This window comes from Panthera leo, chromosome C2 (assembly GCF_018350215.1).
Source record: "Panthera leo isolate Ple1 chromosome C2, P.leo_Ple1_pat1.1, whole genome shotgun sequence".
Taxonomy (NCBI): Eukaryota; Metazoa; Chordata; class Mammalia; order Carnivora; family Felidae; genus Panthera; species Panthera leo.
In genome coordinates this window covers 138314794-138335921 of record NC_056687.1, presented here as the reverse complement: position 1 = coordinate 138335921, position 21128 = coordinate 138314794, and the positions used below count along the sequence as shown (strand labels likewise).

Below are 21128 nucleotides of genomic sequence, written 5' to 3'. Positions count from 1 at the left end.
ATCTGAGCCATAAGAGTTATGCAGAGTCCCATGTAGTGAAAGCACAGAAAAATTTTAGAAAGGAGCCATTGTTTTAAGTAATTTGTAAATGAATAGTAAAATATGTATTGCAATAGTTAATTGTTACTATCATAAGGCCAGGGGTCCTGGGATTGTCAGTGGCCCTTTTCTCTTGGATTTGAGTATACAAAGCATAGATTTGTCCAAAAATAATATATTCCATTGTAATCCTTTAATAAGTTACACTTTTTTGCACCCCCTGTTTATGAAGATATCTTGGGTATTCAAAATTTCTTTTGTGTTCCAGGTGTAAAAGATACAATTTTAGGTATTGAAACAGTTTGAGCATTTTTGTTTGTGTAGGATGTATCTATCCAGATGTGACTTTACATAACTGGCAAGGAATATAAAAATAAGAGACTGTTATTTAGTTGAGTCTAAAGGGAAATATCCAGTACTCAAACATATGCTAGAGAACAAGATGACAAATAATTTGTGTTTTGGAGATTAATAAAACGGAATGCTTACCCCACCTATACCATTTATTTGCTCTGTGACCCTGGACAAGTTATTTAACTGATCTAAACCTTAGTTTCCTCAGCTATGAAACAGGAAAATCTATAGTGCCTATTCTGTTGTTAGGATAATTGAATGAGGTCACGCCTGCTAAACCCTTGTCAGACATTTAACACACTATTTGACATAGAAAAAACAAAGTGAAATATTTGTCATTTATATTCCATTAAAGAAGCTATCCACTTTTAGATAGTATGAAAATAACCTACTGAAATGGGAGAAAGTTAAAAATGTGAATTCTTATATCTAGAACAGTGCTCATTTGCTAACCCATTCAGTACTGTGAAAGAATCCAGAAGTCTTGGTCAGCCTATCCATAAATTTCTTTGCACCCCTAGATTTCACAAGTGCACAAGATGGAGAGAGTGAGGCTGAATTTTTACCTGATGACTTTGAAGAAAAACCAGAAAGAGAAAAGAAACATACCAATTTCACTTTGTGCAACGTTTGTAACATTCAGCTGAATTCTGCAGCTCAAGCACAAATCCACTACAATGGCAAATCACATCAAAAGAGATTAAAACAACTGAGCAATGGGATGCTGAAAAATGACAATGGTAAGTTTTTCTAAAAATATATTCTTAATTTTACATCGCCGACTTAAGTTATTTGTGTACCTGCAGATGTAAAGATAAAAGAGTGGGTTAATCTATTTTTAAAACCAAGATAGAACATTACATAAAAGCTTGATTGGCATACTACATTAAAATAAATAATCTTTCACAGTGTTTTGGATGAAAAGAGGAACTTTTCTTTGTTGTGTATAGTTAATTGCATTAGGATTGTGATCATGACCCTGCAAGGTATTTATTTGATATAATTTGAAAAAGTCGACATTGGAGTTCCTTGATGTTTGCCTTTAATGTAGTTTTTTGGAAATGGATATCCTTTAAAAGAATAATGTTAAAGTTTTTGTTTGTTCTTGCATGTTAGGGGCTTCAATAAGTTAGTAAGATTTCAGTTTGAGAAAAATACACATCTTCTCAAGTAGGTGTTTTAACAATAAAGTACGATCCGTCACTACTTACAGATTGTTTAAATTTTCTAGGCGAAACTTATGGTTTGTTTAATCATTTTAGAATACTTTTTGATAGTGTATGTTGGTTGGGTTTTGGAGTAAAGAGATTTTTAAATTAGCATAAAAATACTTTTGGAAACAAATCCAAGTTTATCGGAAAAAGCATGGAGAGATGAGGGAGAGGAGGGGTGGATTCCTTTGGAGATCTAAAACTATAGCAACAACAAAATGTCACAGTATTGTATTCTTGTTGAATGCTTTATGTTTGACAAATAAGGTATATTTTTTTTCAAATAAGGTATATTTTACCTAATTTAATGATATGTAAAAATGAGACTGAATTTTCATTTGTTCCAATGTTTGACATCATGAAGAGTTTTTAAAACAATGTTTATTTGTTTATTTTGAGAGAGAGAGAGTGAGCTGTGGGATGGGCAGAGAAAGGAGAGAGAGAATCCCAAGTAGGCTCTGCACTGTTAGAGCAAATGCAGGGACTGATTTTAGGAACTGTGAGATCATGACCTGAGCTGAAATTAAGAGTTGGGCGCTCAACCGACTGAGCCACCTAGGCACCACCATCATAAAGATTGTTTGATATGAATTTGTAGTTTGCTTCAAGGTTACCAAATAATGAGATGAAAAAAGTACATTTTAAAAATGGAAATTATTTGTCTTTCTTTGTGTTATATAGTATGACTAAGCTAAAATATTCTAATAGCACTCCACATTTCTCTTTCTGTTGTATGACAAAGAGTTTGTCACTGGTGTTATTGGTCAAAGACATGTAAAAACGCAAAAATAGTTGTTTAGAAAAATTGAGAACTACTGAATTCTTTAGGCATAAGATGAATTGGTAAGTCATGTGTAAAATATATATTTCACAGCCTCTATTTTGAACATCTTAATCTTATACTTACATTTAGGTCAAACCTTTTTGATCAATGGCATTTGATTCCAAGTTGTTGTTCTTTAAGTCTGTATTGTTTGGAGATAATGGTGGCAGCTTTGGTATTTTACTTCACCTACCTTAATATTTACAAATGTCTTTTGGAGGAATAATAAATGGTATCATAGAAAGAAACGAGGACAAAAATCATGCCTGGCTTATGAACTCAAATTAGAGCCAGTCCCAGACAAAATTTAGAATGCTCAAAGATTTTCAAATAATAATACTTAGGAAGGAATACCGTCAAATTGATTATTTTAATGTTTTTATCAGTGCATTTATTATGGGCTAGCATTGTGGTAAAGGCTTCATGTACATTTTCCTATTTCATTTTTCGTTACAACCACGGGGAGATTGCCATTATCTTCCTCTTGTAAATGTGGAAATTAGGGATAACATCGATTAAATAGTGTGATGAACGTCAAACTAGCGATAAAACTCAGGTTTTAGTCATTTACATACGTGCGTTTCTGAAGTCTACTTGCTTCCTCAGAATAAATATTCTGTAGAAACAGTGCCTTTATTTATTCAAAGAGAGAAATCAGTTTCAGAGAACGTTAAAAAAAATCATATTTTTCCGTATTTCCAACAATGCATTGACTAATATGGTACTTAACAAAGTGATTTGCTGCATTTTCTATTTATATAATTTTTTCCAAGGCTCTATCTAGTAAAGTTATTAAAAACAACCATGAATTACTGAGAATACTTGGGTTAGGTCTTATTAGTTTAGCCCGGAATTACACTTGGGAGCAGCCCTCCCCTTTATCTGCAGGTGGATCTGACTACAGGCAATCAAACTCACAACTGAGTTCTAGGACCTTACATTAATACGCAAACATATTATTTCTTATACATATTCCCCTGTCTCCCCACTTTAAAAGTGTACTCTTTTAGACTTGTTCGTAATAAGAAAGGAAGCCCAATTCCAAGCCTTATGTATCTATTAATGGCTATTCCTTTACCACACAGAAACCAAGCTTCAAATGGAAATCCTAAGAATAAAGGATCCTAGAAATTCTTAGTCAAGAACATTATCATTTTTATTTAGAGAAAGATAGGAGAATTGTTTGATTCTTCTTCTTGAATGTGCACACTTGCACATTGGCTGCTATAAACTGCTTCCATCTTAGAAAATCTTCAGTCCTGATTTCAAATGGGAATAATTAAATACAATCGTGCCAAGAAAGAAATATGACAATATAGATGCTTACCTAAATTCATCCAACCCTTGTACCTAACTGGTTTATTTTTAAGGATGCAAATAAAAATACACAATAGACATGGGAATAATTATTATTTTCATTTGGGCTTGTCTAAGTGGAGAAAAGTATGCTTTCATTTCTGTCTTTAATATATGTAGAACATTGTATAATTATATGTCTAAAGGCATATCCTCATACACACTACAGAGAACAAGAGTGAACAAGATAGACAGTCACCGTATCTAAAATTTGGTTTCTCTATTTCTGAGCAAACTGTGGCATTTCTCATGTCATCTCACTTATTAGGGAAAATGATCATCTGAAGATCACAGAGAGAAAATGTATTATGTCAATGAATTAATTAATAGGCCACTGTCTCCACAGGTAAGACCTAACTTTAATTTGTGCCAATGCTGTACTCTGAGGAAGTAGTTATATAGAGTATGTGTTTGCCACCTACCGTGCACGCTGTCCTGAGTCGCCAAGGTCCCTCCTGCTGAGCTGGGAGTACTGCCTGCTTGGTTCTTCCCTAAGCATGCCCTCAGCCGAAGGGAGCTACCTCTCCTGAACTTGTCCCCTTCTTGGGGGCATCCTGCAAAAAGTCCCAGCTCCTTGCCACAAAAGTGGGCAGATAACTCTGAAAGGCTGTTCCAGCTTCAGAGTGGTGGTTCTATGACAGTTTCCCCCCATCCCTGACTCAGTCCTGCTCTCCTTGTCCCTCACAGGTCTAGGCCCCTTGTTCAGCACTCACCCACAAAATCATCTGACTCTACTTTCCGGAAATCTAAGACACCATCAATAATTTTTGTGTCTTAATAAGTAATACACTTCATTGTGCAAAAACAACTAAACTTAACACTTTCTCCCATCTGTATTGTCTATTTGATGCCTGTATATAATAAGCTTTGTCATAAAAAAAATGGAATGGGAACAAAAAGTGAAATAGTATTTATTGTTCCAGGTATCTTATATATATCTTCTTTTCACCTCCAATCAACACATTTGCAAAGCATGCATTATTACTTCCATTTTATAAATAAGGTAGCCAAGAATCAAAGGGACTAAGAGACTTGCCAATTAACTCTATCCATAAAGTTGCCTATGTCTCCTTTATCATCAACTTACAAATCTCCCTGGTAAATGTATATTCTGATCATCAACTTACAAATCTCCCTGGTAAATGTATACTCTGTTGTCAACACAATTATGTCATACATTTAGGTGTATTCTTATGTTTTTGAGTTATGTTATTTTTTAAAGCACTTAAGCTTACATTATTACAACAAATCTGATAATTCCTTAAATGCTCTTTACCAAATCTAACTGCTGAAAATATATTGTGGAATATTTTGAATAGAGTCATGTAAATAGGTCGTTTTATAATTTATTACTATATATTCACTTGTATTCCAGAAATACATTTCTTTTTGTTGCACATTTTTTGAAGATGAGGTGAGATATGGAAGTGGTAAAAGGGCATTCTGTAGTTAAAAGGTGCTTAAATGTGTCAACTTTCTCATATTCCGGAGATTCCATGCTTCACGCTCTCATGAAAACTATAAGCTAAAGAAATTCCAGTACAAACTGCATGGCTTACTAATGTTCTCTTTGGAAAACATCTCTAATTTTGTATTTACTCAGAAATTAAGTTTTGCAAATAACTATTGTTTTTCTGATGATAAAAATAAGATTTTCCCATCTGGGCTATTCATAAATGTACAAATTGAAATAAAAATTGCCAGGAGTCCTACAAAGGTAATTTCTTCTAAATTCTCACAGTTCTATCAGGTATGCAAATAAATACGAGTCAGCAATATTAGGTGTACAATATTATATGTATTATAATATGATGGTGTTTGCGTACCACTACCTTCTTATGAATGCATATTTTAAAATTACCCTAAAGAAATTAGTAATGGAGTTGAGATTTCTGGCTAAATCTTGAGATTTTGCTCACATTTGACATTTTGTTTTCTAACCATGCGATATATTCTATAATGGAAACACCTTAATAAGGTTTTTATTATGTTATAAGTAAAAAGTTAAGTATTAAAATTAAGTATACTATGAGCATACTAAGTATACTGAGGTAAAAGTATACTTTTATCTAAAAACAGAAATTTGAAGATTAGCATAAGCATGCTCCTTTGATTCATAAGAGCATTTTGGAATGCATGTAACAAAGGATAAACCTTTCAGGATATTTAAGGTCTCTATGGTCAACTAATTTAATTCATTTTCATGTGCTCACTATGGTTAAGTTGTTGTTAAAGCTTGTTGAAGGATTGAGTAACAAGTTGACCTATTGTGACAACTTTATTTTATTCATAATACCTTTGTCATATTTGAGTTATTTTTTTAAGCCCGGTTTTCCATTTTTATTGGGTTGAAAGTGCTATCAAATAATTCAGTTTTATCTAATAGTATGCTAGAGTCTTTCGGTGCTCGTTGTTTTGTAGCACATAAATCTAGAATATTGTCACTGTTATCCATCCTGTTAGCATTAAATTTTCTTTTATTTAACATAAAAGCTAAATAAAATTTGACTTTCGAGCTCTCACTGATCTATTCTCTTTTCTCTTTCCTTTGATTGTCTCTGATGAGGCTTAAGGTATCAGTGGATTTTCAGTTTACAAGAGGAGTGCTCTTTTGCAACATGGGTAGTTAATAAAAGCAAAATAGCTTCATGGAATTTTCTGTTCCTTCAGGCTTGATTTTATGATACATTCTTCATTTACATAAAAATTTACTTTACCTTTTGATTTCCCCGCACTATCTGCTTTTGTAGAATGTCTATAGACTAGTTAGAACTTACTAGTACATTTGTGAACTCTTAGTGATGCCTTTTGGGGTCATTTTATTAAATAGTGATAACTGCTTTCTTAATATTATCTTATCCATATTAGCATATGACATAGTGTGACATGGCAGTAAGGAGTACTGCTTTTCTCAAACTTTTCTTAGTCCTATCCCTTAGAAGTTTCAGCCTAGGTGGGGGAGGGAGGCAATGAAAAAAATCTATTAAATTGTCCAACATTATGTAATAAGGCATTTTGTTCTTGTTTGAGTGATCTAAGTGTCTTTTTTTAGCATTGAAGGATTAAAATATGAGAGGAAGTGACAAATGCTAGTATTACCAGGTTCAGATTTTGAGTAGGTTTTTGGCTTTGGTTACCAACTTTTTTTTCTTCATTAAAGGAAAACATGTTGATCATTTCAAACAGATGGAGTTCAGGCAACTAGCTCCTTGCTTCACCTGGACTTAACATTGATTTCATTGAACTGGAGCATTTTTGCCAACACAGAGATTTCTTTATCCAATATGTATCTCTTAGAAAACCCTTTCTTTACTGGGATGATGATGGCGATGTTTTACAACCTGAGGCTCATGATCTAATATCACTCCTGTCTGAAGAGCACCCCAGTAGGAGACTGTGCCCAAGAAATATATTCTAGTTCTTCATGACTGGTGTTATCCATGAAAAAATTGGTGAAATGGCCCTTAAGAGAAGCCTTAAGAAAAAAAAAATGAATTAATCAAATGCATGCTGTTTAACCTGAGAATAGAGTTTATTCTATTTGAGATCTAAGAGATTTCCTTTGGTGATTTTCTGTGTGTGTCTGTTTGGGGAGGTTTGAAGAACTGGGGGCTTCATAAATTGAGGGTGCAGAATAATTCATTTGTGCAACTGAACTTCAACTCTGTTTAGCACAGCTCAAACTACTTCTTGTTTTCTCACCTTTTGTCCCTTTCAGTCACTAACCACTTCCACAGCCATATCTTCAGTTCTAGTGTCTCTGTTCTCCAGTCTTAGGAAAATAATCACTTCTACTTTAGGTTTGAAAGTATAGATGTTTAAAAGTATTTTCCTATTTCCTTTTTCTGTTTCCTCTAAAAGTAATTTGCCCATGGTAACAGAGCTAGTATGTACTAGGAATGGGACGTTTTTATGTATGAATTTCCTGTTCCTGAACAGGTTAGTTTGCAGTTGGGGGCCAACCCAATTAGTTTTTTCTTGCAAGATTTTATTTAAATTCAAGTTAGTTAACAGATGTGTAGTATTGGCTTCAGGAGGAGAATTTAGTGTTGCATCACTTACAAACAACACTTAGTGATCATCACAACAAGTGCCCTCCTTAATGCCCATCACCCATTTTAGCCCATCCCCCCCCACCTCTCCTCCAGCCACCCTCAGTTTGTTCTCTGTAGGTTAGAGACTCTAATGGTTGGGAGGCCAGCCCTATTTAAATGGGCTTTGGGAAGTTTCTACAGTTTCACTCCAGGCATAGCATGCTTCATCATTTTGTGCATGTGTCTCAGAAGTACTAAAGAGTGTTAGGAGTGTGTGTGTGTGTGTGTGTGTGTGTGTGTGTGTGTGTGTATGTATGTATGTATGTATGTATGTATGTGTTTAAGATGGCACTTTAGATTAATGCATTAAATAGACTTTCAAAATATTAAGCCTTTAAATAAGAGGTAAGAAAGTAATTTTCAAAAGTAGCAGCACAGATACATATATTCCCTCTCCTTGTTTCCAAAATTATAATGATGTGACACAAGAAATTTGAGAACACAAATAAATCCATAGCAACACTGCACAGTGAAGAAGAGTAAAATGGGAAGTTCTGAAAGGTATAACAAAAATGTGATGAAAATGAGGTAAATCCCTGAATCTAAACACAAATATGGAAACACATAGAGTTAGGGAAAAATGCCCTATAACTTCGGTTTCCAACAAAACTTCAGAATACCCCTAAGATTAGGGGTAGCCTTAAAGGTGGGGCTCACTGTTTGATGAACATTATGATAAAATTACTTAGGTTGCTTTGTAGTTAGAAATGAGATATAACTGACCTGCCCAGCCTAATTATAGAAAAGTGGAGGGGCGCCTGGGTGGCTCAGTCGGTGAAGCGTTAAGTCTTGGTTTCAGCTCAGGCAGTGATCTTACGGGTTTGTGAATTCAAGTTCTGTGTTGGGCTCTGTGCTGACAGTACAGACAGCCTGTTTGGGATTCTCTCTTCTCCTCCCCCACCCTCTATCCCCCCCTCCCCCCTCCCCCTCCCTGCTCATGCTATTTCTGTCTGTCTCTAAGTAAATAAATAAACTTAAAAAAAGGGGAGAGCAAACAAGTCTGGAGACTAGGAGGCAGACAGGTCAGAAAGTGAATGTCTTCATGGGCCAGGGATAAGAGAGGATAGAGGGAACAAATATATCCGGTATGGACTTTTAACCTGTCAACTTGGTATTGTGTGCTGTAATTCCCTCTTACATCTCACCTGTGGAATCTTCAGTAAAGACACTTGTGTTTGCTGATATTTTATATAAGGTTAGATTCTTGGGAAACTGAAATAGGTGTCAAGACTATCCAGTTTGAAGTTGACCCTGTGCATACAGGTAGAAAGGCAAAGTACAGATTACATAGGCATGGCCATTTCCAACCACTTGTATCAGGGACAGTGTAGAAATCAAAGATGTGAGTAAGATTGCCGCACCTGGGTGGCTCAGTCTGTTCAGCGTCTGACTTCAGCTCAGGTCTTGATCTCACGGTTTATGAATTGAAGCCCTGCCTCGAGCTGAGAGCCTGGGGCCTGCTTTGGATTCTGTGTCTCCCTCTCTCCCCCTCCCCGACTCGCACTCTGTCTCTCCGTCCTCTCTCTCTAAAACAAATAAACGTTAAAAAAATTTTCAAAGATATGAGCAAGACATATTTACTACTCACTTAAAATTTGGCAAGCTTTGGAGGAGAGAAAACATGAACATAAATTTCGATTCCAGATTTTACTTCAGAGGAAATATGTGATGAAAAAACACATGTGATTTTCCTTTAAGATTTTATTTCAATGACTAAATCCAAGTATAGAAATATAGAGGAGTGTATGAACTAGTCAATGCCTAAGAGATAAAACAACTATTGTTTCAAAAGGAGAAGAATAAAAGCAGAATTAATCTAAGAATATTTAACTTCCGTGACATACATTAAACACTTGTGTATGCAATAGTAATTCTGAGAAATAATTAATATTTCCCAATTCCAAAAAAGATTACGATCTTCTAACAAAGAAAATTGGCGCAACATATGCAACAAGCAGGAGAAATAAAGTACTGAATACGGTTTAAATGAGGAATTAACACGATTCTAGATTAGAACGCTGTTTGTATGCTCTGCGACTGTTGTTCCATCAGTTTAGAATAGTGTCGTTGATGTTAAGAATGAACAGAGAAAATCTGGTTGGAGGGTGGGTAGCAAAGATAATAATTTGACCTATGTATGTGTTCAGTTTTTGCTACCAAATGGAGTTTCATCTCACTGATAGAAGAGCTATAGCCGAAGGAGTTATAAAATAACCAAAAGAAAGAAGAAAAAGGAAAGGACTCTTATAATTTAATTCTTGTCAGAGGAAGAGAAAGTGTAGCCTAACAAGGTAATGAAAGTGTCAGAAATACAAGTAATGAGCAACATGTGTTGTCCATTAACTTTGTTCTAGGTATTATTTGAATAATTCTTTGTATATATAATCATAATTTGGTGAGCTACTCTATTAGTGTCCATTATGTAGATAGGTAAACTGAGACAAAGAAAGTAATTTGCTAGCTAGAGAGAGGTGGAGTCAGACTCCAAACCCTGGCAAGCTGGCTTCAGAGTCCATGCCCATGTTCATGACGCCACATCACCTCTCAAGCCTGGAGAACAACTAAGATTGCTCTAGGATTAGAAGTCAAAGGAAGAGAGAGAAGGATTCGAAGTCAAAGGAGGACAGAGTTTCAGAAAAAGAATATGGTTCACCAGTGGGTACTGAAGGCTTTTTTCAGAGAACTCGAGAAAGACAGCCTATATTGGAGATCTGCAAACTGCGAAATGGCAGGCATCTTTGAGAAATTATTTCAGCCAAGTAGGAAAAGCCGAGTCAGATTTTGAGAGCTTAAGACGATGTTTCTTTAGCTGTTGGTCTTTAGAACACGTGATTCAGACTCACCCTGAGTGTGTTCGTTAAAAATTCAAATCCACCGAGTATACATTCCAAGTCCTTTAGTTGGGATTCTCCAGTAACATTTAGTTAGAAGAAATAGAAAATCAGTAAGAGGGAAAGAAAGAGGAAGAGCAATGAGACAGTCATGGCCTAATTTACATACTTCATTCAGCAGTGAAAACTCCGCTATGGAGGCATTTTAGTGACCATCTGTTTTTATTTTAACATGTGCTGGGGAAAGATGAATTGCAAACCCAAGAGACTAATCAAAGTGTTTTCTTGTTATATTTTCAGCCGTGTTTCAGGGACTCTCACAGATCTACAAGTCATGAAACCAAATGGTTATCTCCCTCTAAATCTAGCTCCGGTGGTTGTGAGTGGGTCCTGAGCGTTGTAGGTAATTTGAGGAACAGATAATCCATCTGTGCAGGGGCAGGAAGGTTATGTACACCACAGTCTGCATCTGGTCTTGCTCTGTGGTTTGGCATCCCGACCATGACATTTTGCAACTTAATCATAAAAGAGTGTCCAGGTATATATACTTTATCCCAAACTACTTCCTTCAGCAATATTTTGTATGTTTTTTTTTTTTTTGTTCTTGTTGTTCTTGTTACATCTTCACGTGTTGAGAGTATTGTCTTCATATGGTGGTAATTATTTTTCTCCTAGAAATACATTTACAGTTCACCTGAAAATACTTCTTGTGCCGTTGTCAATATTTGTTGATGGCGGGTATTCGGTCCTGTCGCTTCTACATTTTATCTTTACCAGACACATATGTGCTAGTGTCCCTATCTTGAGGATGTTCTTGCGCATGGGAGAGTTACTGAGACAAGAGGTCTTAGTGGTTTTCTTTTCATCTCCTGTCTAAATTTCACGGCTTACACTTGATAAATTGATTTGTACCCTGGGCTGGGTGAATACTCTTTTGAATACTGTTACCTTTCTTTACGTTTAATTCATCCATTATTAAATGTAAAAGAAACCCAGATTGAAAAATGTTCACAAAATATATTATTTTTATTTCATTTCAAAAACAGTTGAGGAACCACTGCTACCATCATTTTTTTATCATGACAGTAAGAGGTTTAAATTTATATTTAGTCACTAACCTCAAAATTCATTTTTTAATGCTGAAAAATTATAATTTTATGAGTAGTGAAATGTTTTCTCTTTATTATTTGAATCTTTTAGTCTAGAGGTCGAACTTTGAGATAATAAATTAGAATGGAGTCAGAACAACCTAACACATCTTATAGGTACTCAATAAATATTAATTTATGATAATCCTTTCAAACACATTTTATTTACTCACCTAGTCAATGATCCCATTTGCTAACTTGACTAATGAAAACGTCACAGTGTTTGTAATCTGTGATCAGATTTTTATTCCTCCTTTCATAAAATATTTTGCCTTCTTAAATGGAATTTCCTGAAAATTTTTCTTTAGTTCCAGAAACATCTTAATAGTGTTCAATATTTTCAGTCTAATAAGCATCGGGACCCATTTTAATTATGTTGTGTTTCTGAATTGAAAATTTAAAAAATCAAAGTGGAGACCCCTACATTTAATATATCTGATCCCAAAGTGATTTCTTTATCAAACTGTCAACGATATTGTCATTGTTATCACAGAATAAGGTTGATTGACTTACTTCATGATGCTTAAAAATGTCTCTTCCTTGATATACTGTTTAATGACTTCATTCAGTAACTTAATATAAAAGCCCACCACCAAATATCATATGCCATAACAATTTCTCTGAGGTTCAATGACAATAAAGTAGTATAAACCAAACAACATATTTCTTTTAACATCACTAGAAGAGGAGTGCTCTTTGTCTCCTTGGGAGGTGGCTATAGCCTTACAATCCAACAGTTGAAGGACTTGAAAGAAGAATAAAGTGATATAAAATATTTCTGAGTTGTTTACTATTATGAACAATACTGGATATTTGTTTATCATATGTGATTTAGGGAAGTGTTAACATTAAAGAAGCAGGGTAGATACAGGGGAAAATTGGAAGTGAGCCAAGAAGTCCCAGAGAGGTAAGATATATTAGAGTTGTTTATAGAAACATCAAGGCTTAAAGGAGTACCTTGGTTCTTACTTCATTTAGAACTCACTCCAGGATAGTTCTATTTTTGTGAGTTTGTGCCAAGTAAAGAGATGAGAAAACGAGGGCTTAAGCTGCACACCAGAGCTTTGCTCAGTTCTCTCCTAATGGGAGGAGAGACTCAGATATTTCCCAATGTCTCTACATGGTAAAGTCATACATCGCTGAGTTGCTGTGGGGTCTGGCATGGTGAGAGTCAAGGAATGCTCACATCCTACACTTGTGTTTGGTTTGATGATGTAACAGAGACTCATAGTGGCTTGCAGCATTAAGATGAATCAGTGTAATGTCAGCTTAACCAGGCAGATACCCTCATTCCTCTTCTAGACAGAAATGAAATGAGTTTTGGTCATAAAAACAGGACTTTAGCAGCATCCATTGTAGAATACCCTCAGATGGGTACTCACCCAACTGCACCCCAGTCACTATCAGTATATTCTCAAGGACCATCATCATGAGGCCAGAGATCACCGTCACTGCAAATTTGTTCACATGAGACTTGCTCTAGTACCAAAGTCTTCTTGCACAGGGATAGAGGAAACAGAGATTGACCCGCAAGATGATATTAAAACTGAAAGTAACTGAATTATCCAAACGTTTGAATCAATACAGAGAGAGAACAAGTATGATTAGCACTTTTAGGTATTAATTGTAACTCTGCTACCCCTCCCATATGGTGTGGAGACAAAAGGTATTCAGGCGTTTCTGTTAATGTATAGCTGAGGATGCTGGCTATGAACAGAAATTGCCACATAAATTTCAGGGATCAGTGCAAAATGACACTGTGTTGTCACTTGTTCAAAATCCATTAAGAAATTCAAGATGCTTATAGTGTAGCATTAAACCATTGTGAGTATGGGGCTCTGTGTGCCAGCACGGGTCATAGGGCCATGAAGCTGGCGTTGGCTGTGAGCTTGCCTGATGGGATTATAGATTCAGGACAGACCTAGCTCTGTGGGCATTGGCTACAGACCAGACCACTAATTCCAGCAAGTAAAAAGAGTCCCACCTGAACCAAAGGGGTACTGTGGTACCAAGGAGAATAGAAATGGGGCTCAATTAGAAAAGGGGATGTGGCTTATTCTCTACAGATTGGTATTCAACAAGGAGACCAACAACCATATAGAAAATGATTTTATACAATGGAATACAGTAAATGTTTAACACCTGACTCTGTAAAAATCAAAGCCATGATTTGTAACAATCACCTCTTCCCACCATGGCCAGTTTCAAGCTACTAATGTGACATCACAGAACACAGAGTAGGAAAGAAATACATGGAATTGCTTCTTGTGAGCCAGTGCAGATCTCCATCACATCTCTGTATTCATGACCAGTGGGTTCAGAAAATAGTACAAGGACCTTACATGTAGAATGATTTTCTGTGGTAGGCAAAATAATATCACCCCTAAAATGTCCACATCCTAATCCTTGAGAGCTGTGAATATGTTACCTTACCTGGTAAAGGAGACTTCGAAGATGTGATTAAGTTACTAATCTTGAGATGCAGAGAATATTCTGGATTATGTGAGTAAGACAAATGTAATGACAAGGCTTTTGTAGGAAGGAAGCAGGAAGATCAGTGTCAGAGGGGATATGGCAGTGAAAGGACAAATTATTCTGCTTAAGTCACCAAGTTTATGGTAACTTGTTATAGCAACAACAGAAAACAAATACAGATAACATTATTTTCCTTGGTGCAGTGAGGTAAAACAAGCTCTTGTTTTAAATAGAGGTAAAATAACTCTTGAGTTATGTTAGGATAGAGCAGAGGATAACAAGTACTAAGCGTTTGTCTCAAAGAATTACCCAAAGAGATTTTTAAGTTACTAAATGAAGAAAATTGAATTTCTGTAGCTTATTTGGTAGAAAGAGTTATGAGAAAAGTTCTTTAATAAGAAATCAGAAGCTACATATATTTCCCATTTTGATGGTTAACTTGTTTGCCAACTTGGTTAGGCCAAGGAGAACAGATATTTAGTCAAATATTATTCTGGATGTTTCTGTGAAGGTGATTTTTGGATGACATTAACACTGAAATCTGTAGACTGAGTAAAGTGTAACATAATGTGGGTGGGCTTCATCCAATCAGTTGAAGGCCTTAATAAAACAAAGACTGACCTCTCCCAAGCAAGAAGGGATTCTGCCAGCAGATGGCCTTTCAACTAGAACTACAACTCTTTCCTGAGTCTCTAGCCTGCTAGTCTCCCCCATCAGATCGTGGCCTCACTAGGCCTCTGCAATCCCATAAGGCAGTTCTTTAAAGTAAAATCTCTCTCTTTACCTATCCTCAGATCCTGTTGGTTCTGCTTCTCTAGAGACCTCTGGGTAATACACACATCGAAATTTAGTTTGAGTTACCTTATAAACTCAATATATATGTAATCCATCAACTGTAGATATTGTAATCCCTATTTAAACCCTAATTGTTCATCTCTTCAACCCACAGTATCTAAGAGAGGCCAAGAGCTGCCTCTCTTACAGGTATTTGAGAACATGATATTCTTGATTTCCACCTGATATTAGGTATTTTCCTACTTTCTTCCTCTGTTTCATTGTAGAAAAGTCATTTTCTGCTGCCAGCATAGTGCTACCCCTGTTAGTCAGCTTGCCCAAATGATCTGTGATGTTCCAACCCTACCACCAAATCTCTCCAAAGCTGCCTAGCCCAATGAAACTGCCAGTCATGCCAATGACTTATGATGTCCTCTTCAACATTTTCCATGGCCCCAGGAGAAGACACATTCACAGTTGAGACATCATGTTTATATTGACATAAATAGGAAATCAAAATTAGAAGATTTTTATTTTATTTTTTAATTCATAGATTCTGTCCCTAGAAGTCCATGTGGGTTGGGGCTTAGGCCAATCTGAGAATCACTCTTTTTTTTTTCTTAAAGACAACTTTATTGAGCTATCTTTAACATATAGAAATTGAATATATTAAGGTATTCAATTTGATATATATACTGAAAATATGGCCACAATCAAGCTAAGTACCTTATCCATCAGTTCTATGTGGATATCCTTTTGTGTATATATGTCTGGTGAGGTTTAATTTAAGATATAATCTCAGAAAATTTCAAGTATACAATATATTATTGTTAATTGCTGTCACTGTTATATATTAGATATCCAGAATTTATCCCATATGACAAAACATTTGTACCTTTCACCATCATATCCCAATTTCCAGACCCCCCCCCCCCAGCCCCTGGTAACCACAATTCTACTCTCTGTTATTATGAGTTCTTCTTTTTTAGATTACATATATGAGATCTACCATACAGTTGACCCTTCAACAACAAAGTTTTGAATTGTGCAGGTCTACTTATATGTGGATTTTTAAATTTTTTTTTAATGTTTGTTTTTATCTTTGAGAGAGAGCATGTGAATGGGGCAGGGGCAGAGATACAGGGGGACATGGAATCTGAAGCAGGCTCCAGGCTCTGAGCTGTCAGCACAGAGCCTGATGTGGGGCTTGAACCCATGAACCATGAGATCATGACTTGGGCTGAAGTTGGATGCTTAACCGACTGAACCACCCAGGCACCCTGGATTTTTTATAATGTAGTACTATAAATGTATTTTCTCCTCCTTATGATTTTCTAAATAACCTTTTCCTTTCTGTAGTTTACTTTATTGTAGGAATACAGTATACAATACACATAACACATAAAACATGTTAGCCAACAGTTCATGTTATGTTATGTTATTGGTAATAGTAGGCTATTAGGTGTTAAGTTTTGGGGAAGTCGAAAGTTGTACAGAGGTTTTTGACTGCACAGAGGGTTGGCACCCCTAATCCTTAGGTTGTTCAAGAGCCAACTGCATTTGTCTGTGTCTGGTTTAATTCACTTAACATAGTATCCTCCAGGTTCATCCATGTTGTCTCAAATAGCAGGACTTGCTTATTTTTTAAAGCTAAACAATATTCTATTATATATTTATATCCACACATATCCCATTGTATATGTATATCCAAACACATACGCAGACACCATATTTTTTATTCATTCATCTGTGTAGAGACACTTAGGTTGTTTCCATATCTTGTCTATCATGAATAATGCTGAAATGAACATGGGGTATAGATATCTCTTTGAGATACTGATTTCATTTCCTTTGAGTGTATACTCACAAGTGGGACTCCTGGGCCATATGGTAGATGGACCCAGAGACCCATGTGGAAACACATTATAATAATTATAGTAAAATTGTCAAAAGTTAAAGAGAGAATGCTGAAAGCATCCAAGACAAAAGTGACTTGCTGTATACAAGGAAGCCCCCATGAGATTATTAGTAGTTATTTCAGCAGAAGGCCAGAGGACAGTAGAATGATACAGTCAATGTACTGAGAGAAAAAAAAAAAAAAACCTGCCAACTAAGCTACTATACCTTGAAAATCTGTCCTTCAAAAATGAAGGGGTTAGATAAAGACAAATAAAAGCCGAAGGAGTTCATCACCCCTAGCTGTGCCGTCCAAGAAATGCTAAAGAGGACTCTTCAGGTTGAATCAAAGGTTGCTAATCAGCAATATGAGCGTAAGATAGTATGAAAGTCATTGGTAACAGTAATATATAGACAAAAACAATACTGACGTACCATAACAGCAGTGGTTAATCATTTTTTAAACCTAGTGTAAAAGTTAAAAGACAGAAGTGTTAAAAATAGCTGTAACTAAATTACATTAGTTGTATCTAAATAGATGGAAGTTGAGAGTCGCTCTTTCCCTTCATTATTCCTCAAATGGTTGACTTCTAGACCCTGTGAGGTGAGTCTTCCCAGGAGGCTCACTGTTGAGTCACATCATCTCCTGAGGGACCCGTCTTCACACGCATGATCGAATAGGTCTGCATTTCTACATGAGTAAATATAGCTCAGATTAAGTTAAAACCTCTACTAGTTATATTTACTTACATTTTGTTCTGGATCTTCCTTTTAGAATGTTAAATATATTTTAAAAACTAGCATGTGGGTTCACAGCAGGGTTCTTAAGTCATGTTTTAACCACTGTCTCTCTCCTTTTATAGTTTAATGTGTTAGCAGACTACTTGAGTTGGTGGTCTAAAGGCAGAAATTAAAAATATTTATCTCCTCCTAATACTCATTGCAATGAGTATGCCTTCTCTGTAAAGAATTGCTGTTCAGAACCAAGGGGGTATGAAAAGAAGCCTGCATTTTTACCACTAACCATTGATCTAAACAAACAAACAAATAAGCAAAAACCCTTTTTGCCTACTTTTATATTTCTGGGGATGCTATTTCAGCATCTAACACTTGATTTCTTTAGGTAAAACCTATTGTGAACACAACTCTTTCCAACTGAGGAATGTTTATGTAAATAACACAATGAAGCTATGTGTGTATATAATACACACGCTTATAACTCACAATTACTATGTAGCTTTGAAATGTTTTTTATTTTTTTAAATATTTTACTTATTTTTTGAGAGAGAGAGCACATGCGCCAGAGGAGGAGGGGTAGAGAGAGAGGGGGGAACAGAGGATCCAAAGCAGGCTCTGCACACAGACACGCTGACAGCAGCCAGGACCATGTGAGGCTCAAACCCACAAACCAGAAGATTATGGCCTGAGCTGAATTCTGACGCTCAGCCAACTGAGCTACCCAGGCACCCTGGAACATTTATAAGGTCCCGTTTGAACATGTAGAAAAAGATAGAAATGTTATTCTGAGAGGAAGATCTTCCTAAACTAAGACTTATTTTTCTGTTGCTACTTTGTTTTCAGTTCCCCCTAATTTCTTTTGTGGCATTATTCTATTTACTGTGCCTATTTAATGAGATTCTTGACAGAAGCAAATGAAGCAATGTTGGTGGAAGTATTTCAACAATCTCATTTTCTTAACAAAAATGTGAATTTTAATTAGTTATTTCTTTGAAGTATCTCTGAGTTATTTGAATATAAAGGCCCAAAGAATTTAATCGAAACCTAATTCCACGTTAAAACCTAGAGTAAAAGTCAAGGGAATAAACTCTGAGGGTGTGTGAAATTTGTGGAATGTTTCTTACCCTCAAAAATCACCCATCACTCTGTAGTGATTAGCACTGATAACATCAAAGCCGAAACATTTCAGACTTAGAGACAGTCTGGAGGAAGAGAGGTAGGGAAAGTGTATTATCTTTTGCAGGTGGCTTGAGAAAAGAGGCAAAATGACCAGTGGCAACTGTGGGAAAGAGGGTGTGTCCAGAGAGGTCCGCTAGGACTAGCCAAAACAATTTTTGTTTTAGTTTATTTATTTTGAAAGAGAAAGTATGAGTAGGGGGAGGGGCAGGGAGAGGGTGGGGGGAGAGAAAGAATCTCAAGCAGGCTCCTCGCTGTCAGTACAAAGCCTGATGTGGGGCTTGAATTCACAAACCATGAGATCATGACCTGAGGCAAAGTCGATTCTTAACCAGCTGAGCCCCCCAGGTGCCGCCCCCCCCCCCCTTTTTTTTTGATAAGTAGCCTGCATCCGAGATATGGGCCCAGGTAATTGAATTGACAGATACCTCTATTTGGGGGCTCTATATTAGTGGTCTCAGCATCACCTGAGTACTTGGTGAAACTCAGTTCTTGAAGGCCTACCCCAAACTTACTGAATCAGAAACTCTGGCGGTAGGTTGAGCAAGCTGTGTTTTATTTTTATTTATTTTTAATTTTTGTAATGTTTATTTTTGGGAAAGAGGCAGACAGAGCATGCGTGGGGGAGGGGCAGAGAGAGAGGGAGACACAGAATCCGAAGTAGGCTCCAGGCCCTGAGCTGTCAGCACAGAGCCTGATGCGGGGCTTGAACTCACAGACCTCGAGATCATGACCTGAGCCGAAGTCGGACACTCCACCGACTGAGCCACCCAGGTGCTCCGAGCAAGCTGTGTTTTAAAGAGCCCTTCAGATGCTTCTGTGATGCAGTCTCATGTGTGAGAATCACTCCCCTATTTATAAATACATCTGAGAAGCAATAACTTTAAAATAAAATAATTTATGTATTTAATTCAAGCATGCTTATCTTATGATAAGCGTCAGCTATAATTATGGTTAGTCTTGGTTAAACCTATAAACAGCTGGCCAAAAAGTCAAGATTGGAAAACTAACATGTATATAGACAAAGACTTTTAGGAGTGATGGTGTTCTTAGAAAAATAGTTCAGTTCAGAGCCCTGTCATACTGTGAGCTGCATGAAAACTACCTGGGGATTGCAAATTCAGATTCTCGTTCAGACAGGTCAAGGGCAGGGCCTGAGAGTCAATGTTTCTAACCAGCTCCCAGGTAATGCTATTGCAACTGGTCCTGGGACCACACTTTGAGTAGCAAGGAGCTGGCCTATGACTGCTTTCACTTCTTCGTACTTCTTTGCAGCCCCCAAAGCAATCTTAAGCAGAAGTTTGCATATTCATAAGAAACCCAAAGAATAGAAGGTGTGTATCGAGTTGGGACTCTCTGGAGTTCATGTGATCTATCTTTCTTTAGGGAGCAATTCAATAGTTCTTAGAAAAAAGAGTTTGGAAAGTAGCCATAAATTCCCAAAGTTTTATGGTCATTTCCCATTAATTACATAATTTAAAAGGGAGACAAATGGTACTATTGGACTAAAGGTAAGGCATTAGATTAACCATTTATAAATACCACCATGTAGATCTTACTTTGCAAAAATCATCTGGAAAAGTCTCTGCTTTTGCTTCTCTTAGTAAACCTTACACATTAAACTTTCAAAAGCTCCTTTTTTTTTTTTTAAGTTTGTTTTTGACACTAAACTTAGTTTTAATTGTTGACTCATATATGGATCCTGGGTGTGTAACTGTGTGGCTGAAATCAGAGGGAATTAAAAAAAAATTATGCTGACTTGTGGTCAGCCCCTTCTTCTGCAGTTTTGAGGGTTTTCCAAGAAATCATGGAAGGTATGATCTACGTTTTAATAGATGAAGCTCAGTGGTGGGAAGTGGTTCTGTTCTTTAACCAAAACAGTTAAGTGTTTAGACGTGGGGTATGCCACACCAGAAATGACACCTCTTATTTACATGGAATCCATTTAAATGTGAGACTTGTCACTGTTTCTGGACTCTGCTCTTTGAGGTCTGGTAAATTTGTACTTAATTGGATTTGATAGCTCCATCATGCATGGCTGAAGACAAATCTATAAAGCACAAATTCTAACTCAGTTGAGTTTCCTTGAATTATATGGTTTTATATTAAGGTTGTTATACACATTTTACACAACTGGAATTCTGTTTATAAAGCTCTTAGTCCAAAGTGGTATCATAATAAAAATAAGCTATAATCAAACTACACTTTTATAA

General features: G+C 36.3%; 1 protein-coding gene across 4 annotated transcripts in view; it reads left to right on the top strand.

The window, feature by feature from the left end:
• The window catches only part of ZNF385D (zinc finger protein 385D), a 1208478-nt gene that overhangs the window by 540422 nt on the left and 646928 nt on the right, over positions 1-21128 (top strand). For all 4 annotated transcript variants that reach the window (XM_042955767.1, XM_042955771.1, XM_042955770.1 and 1 more), the window contains one exon: positions 915-1133. In XM_042955767.1, coding sequence (XP_042811701.1) covers positions 915-1133 — 219 coding nt within the window. The remainder of the gene's footprint in view (positions 1-914; positions 1134-21128) is intronic.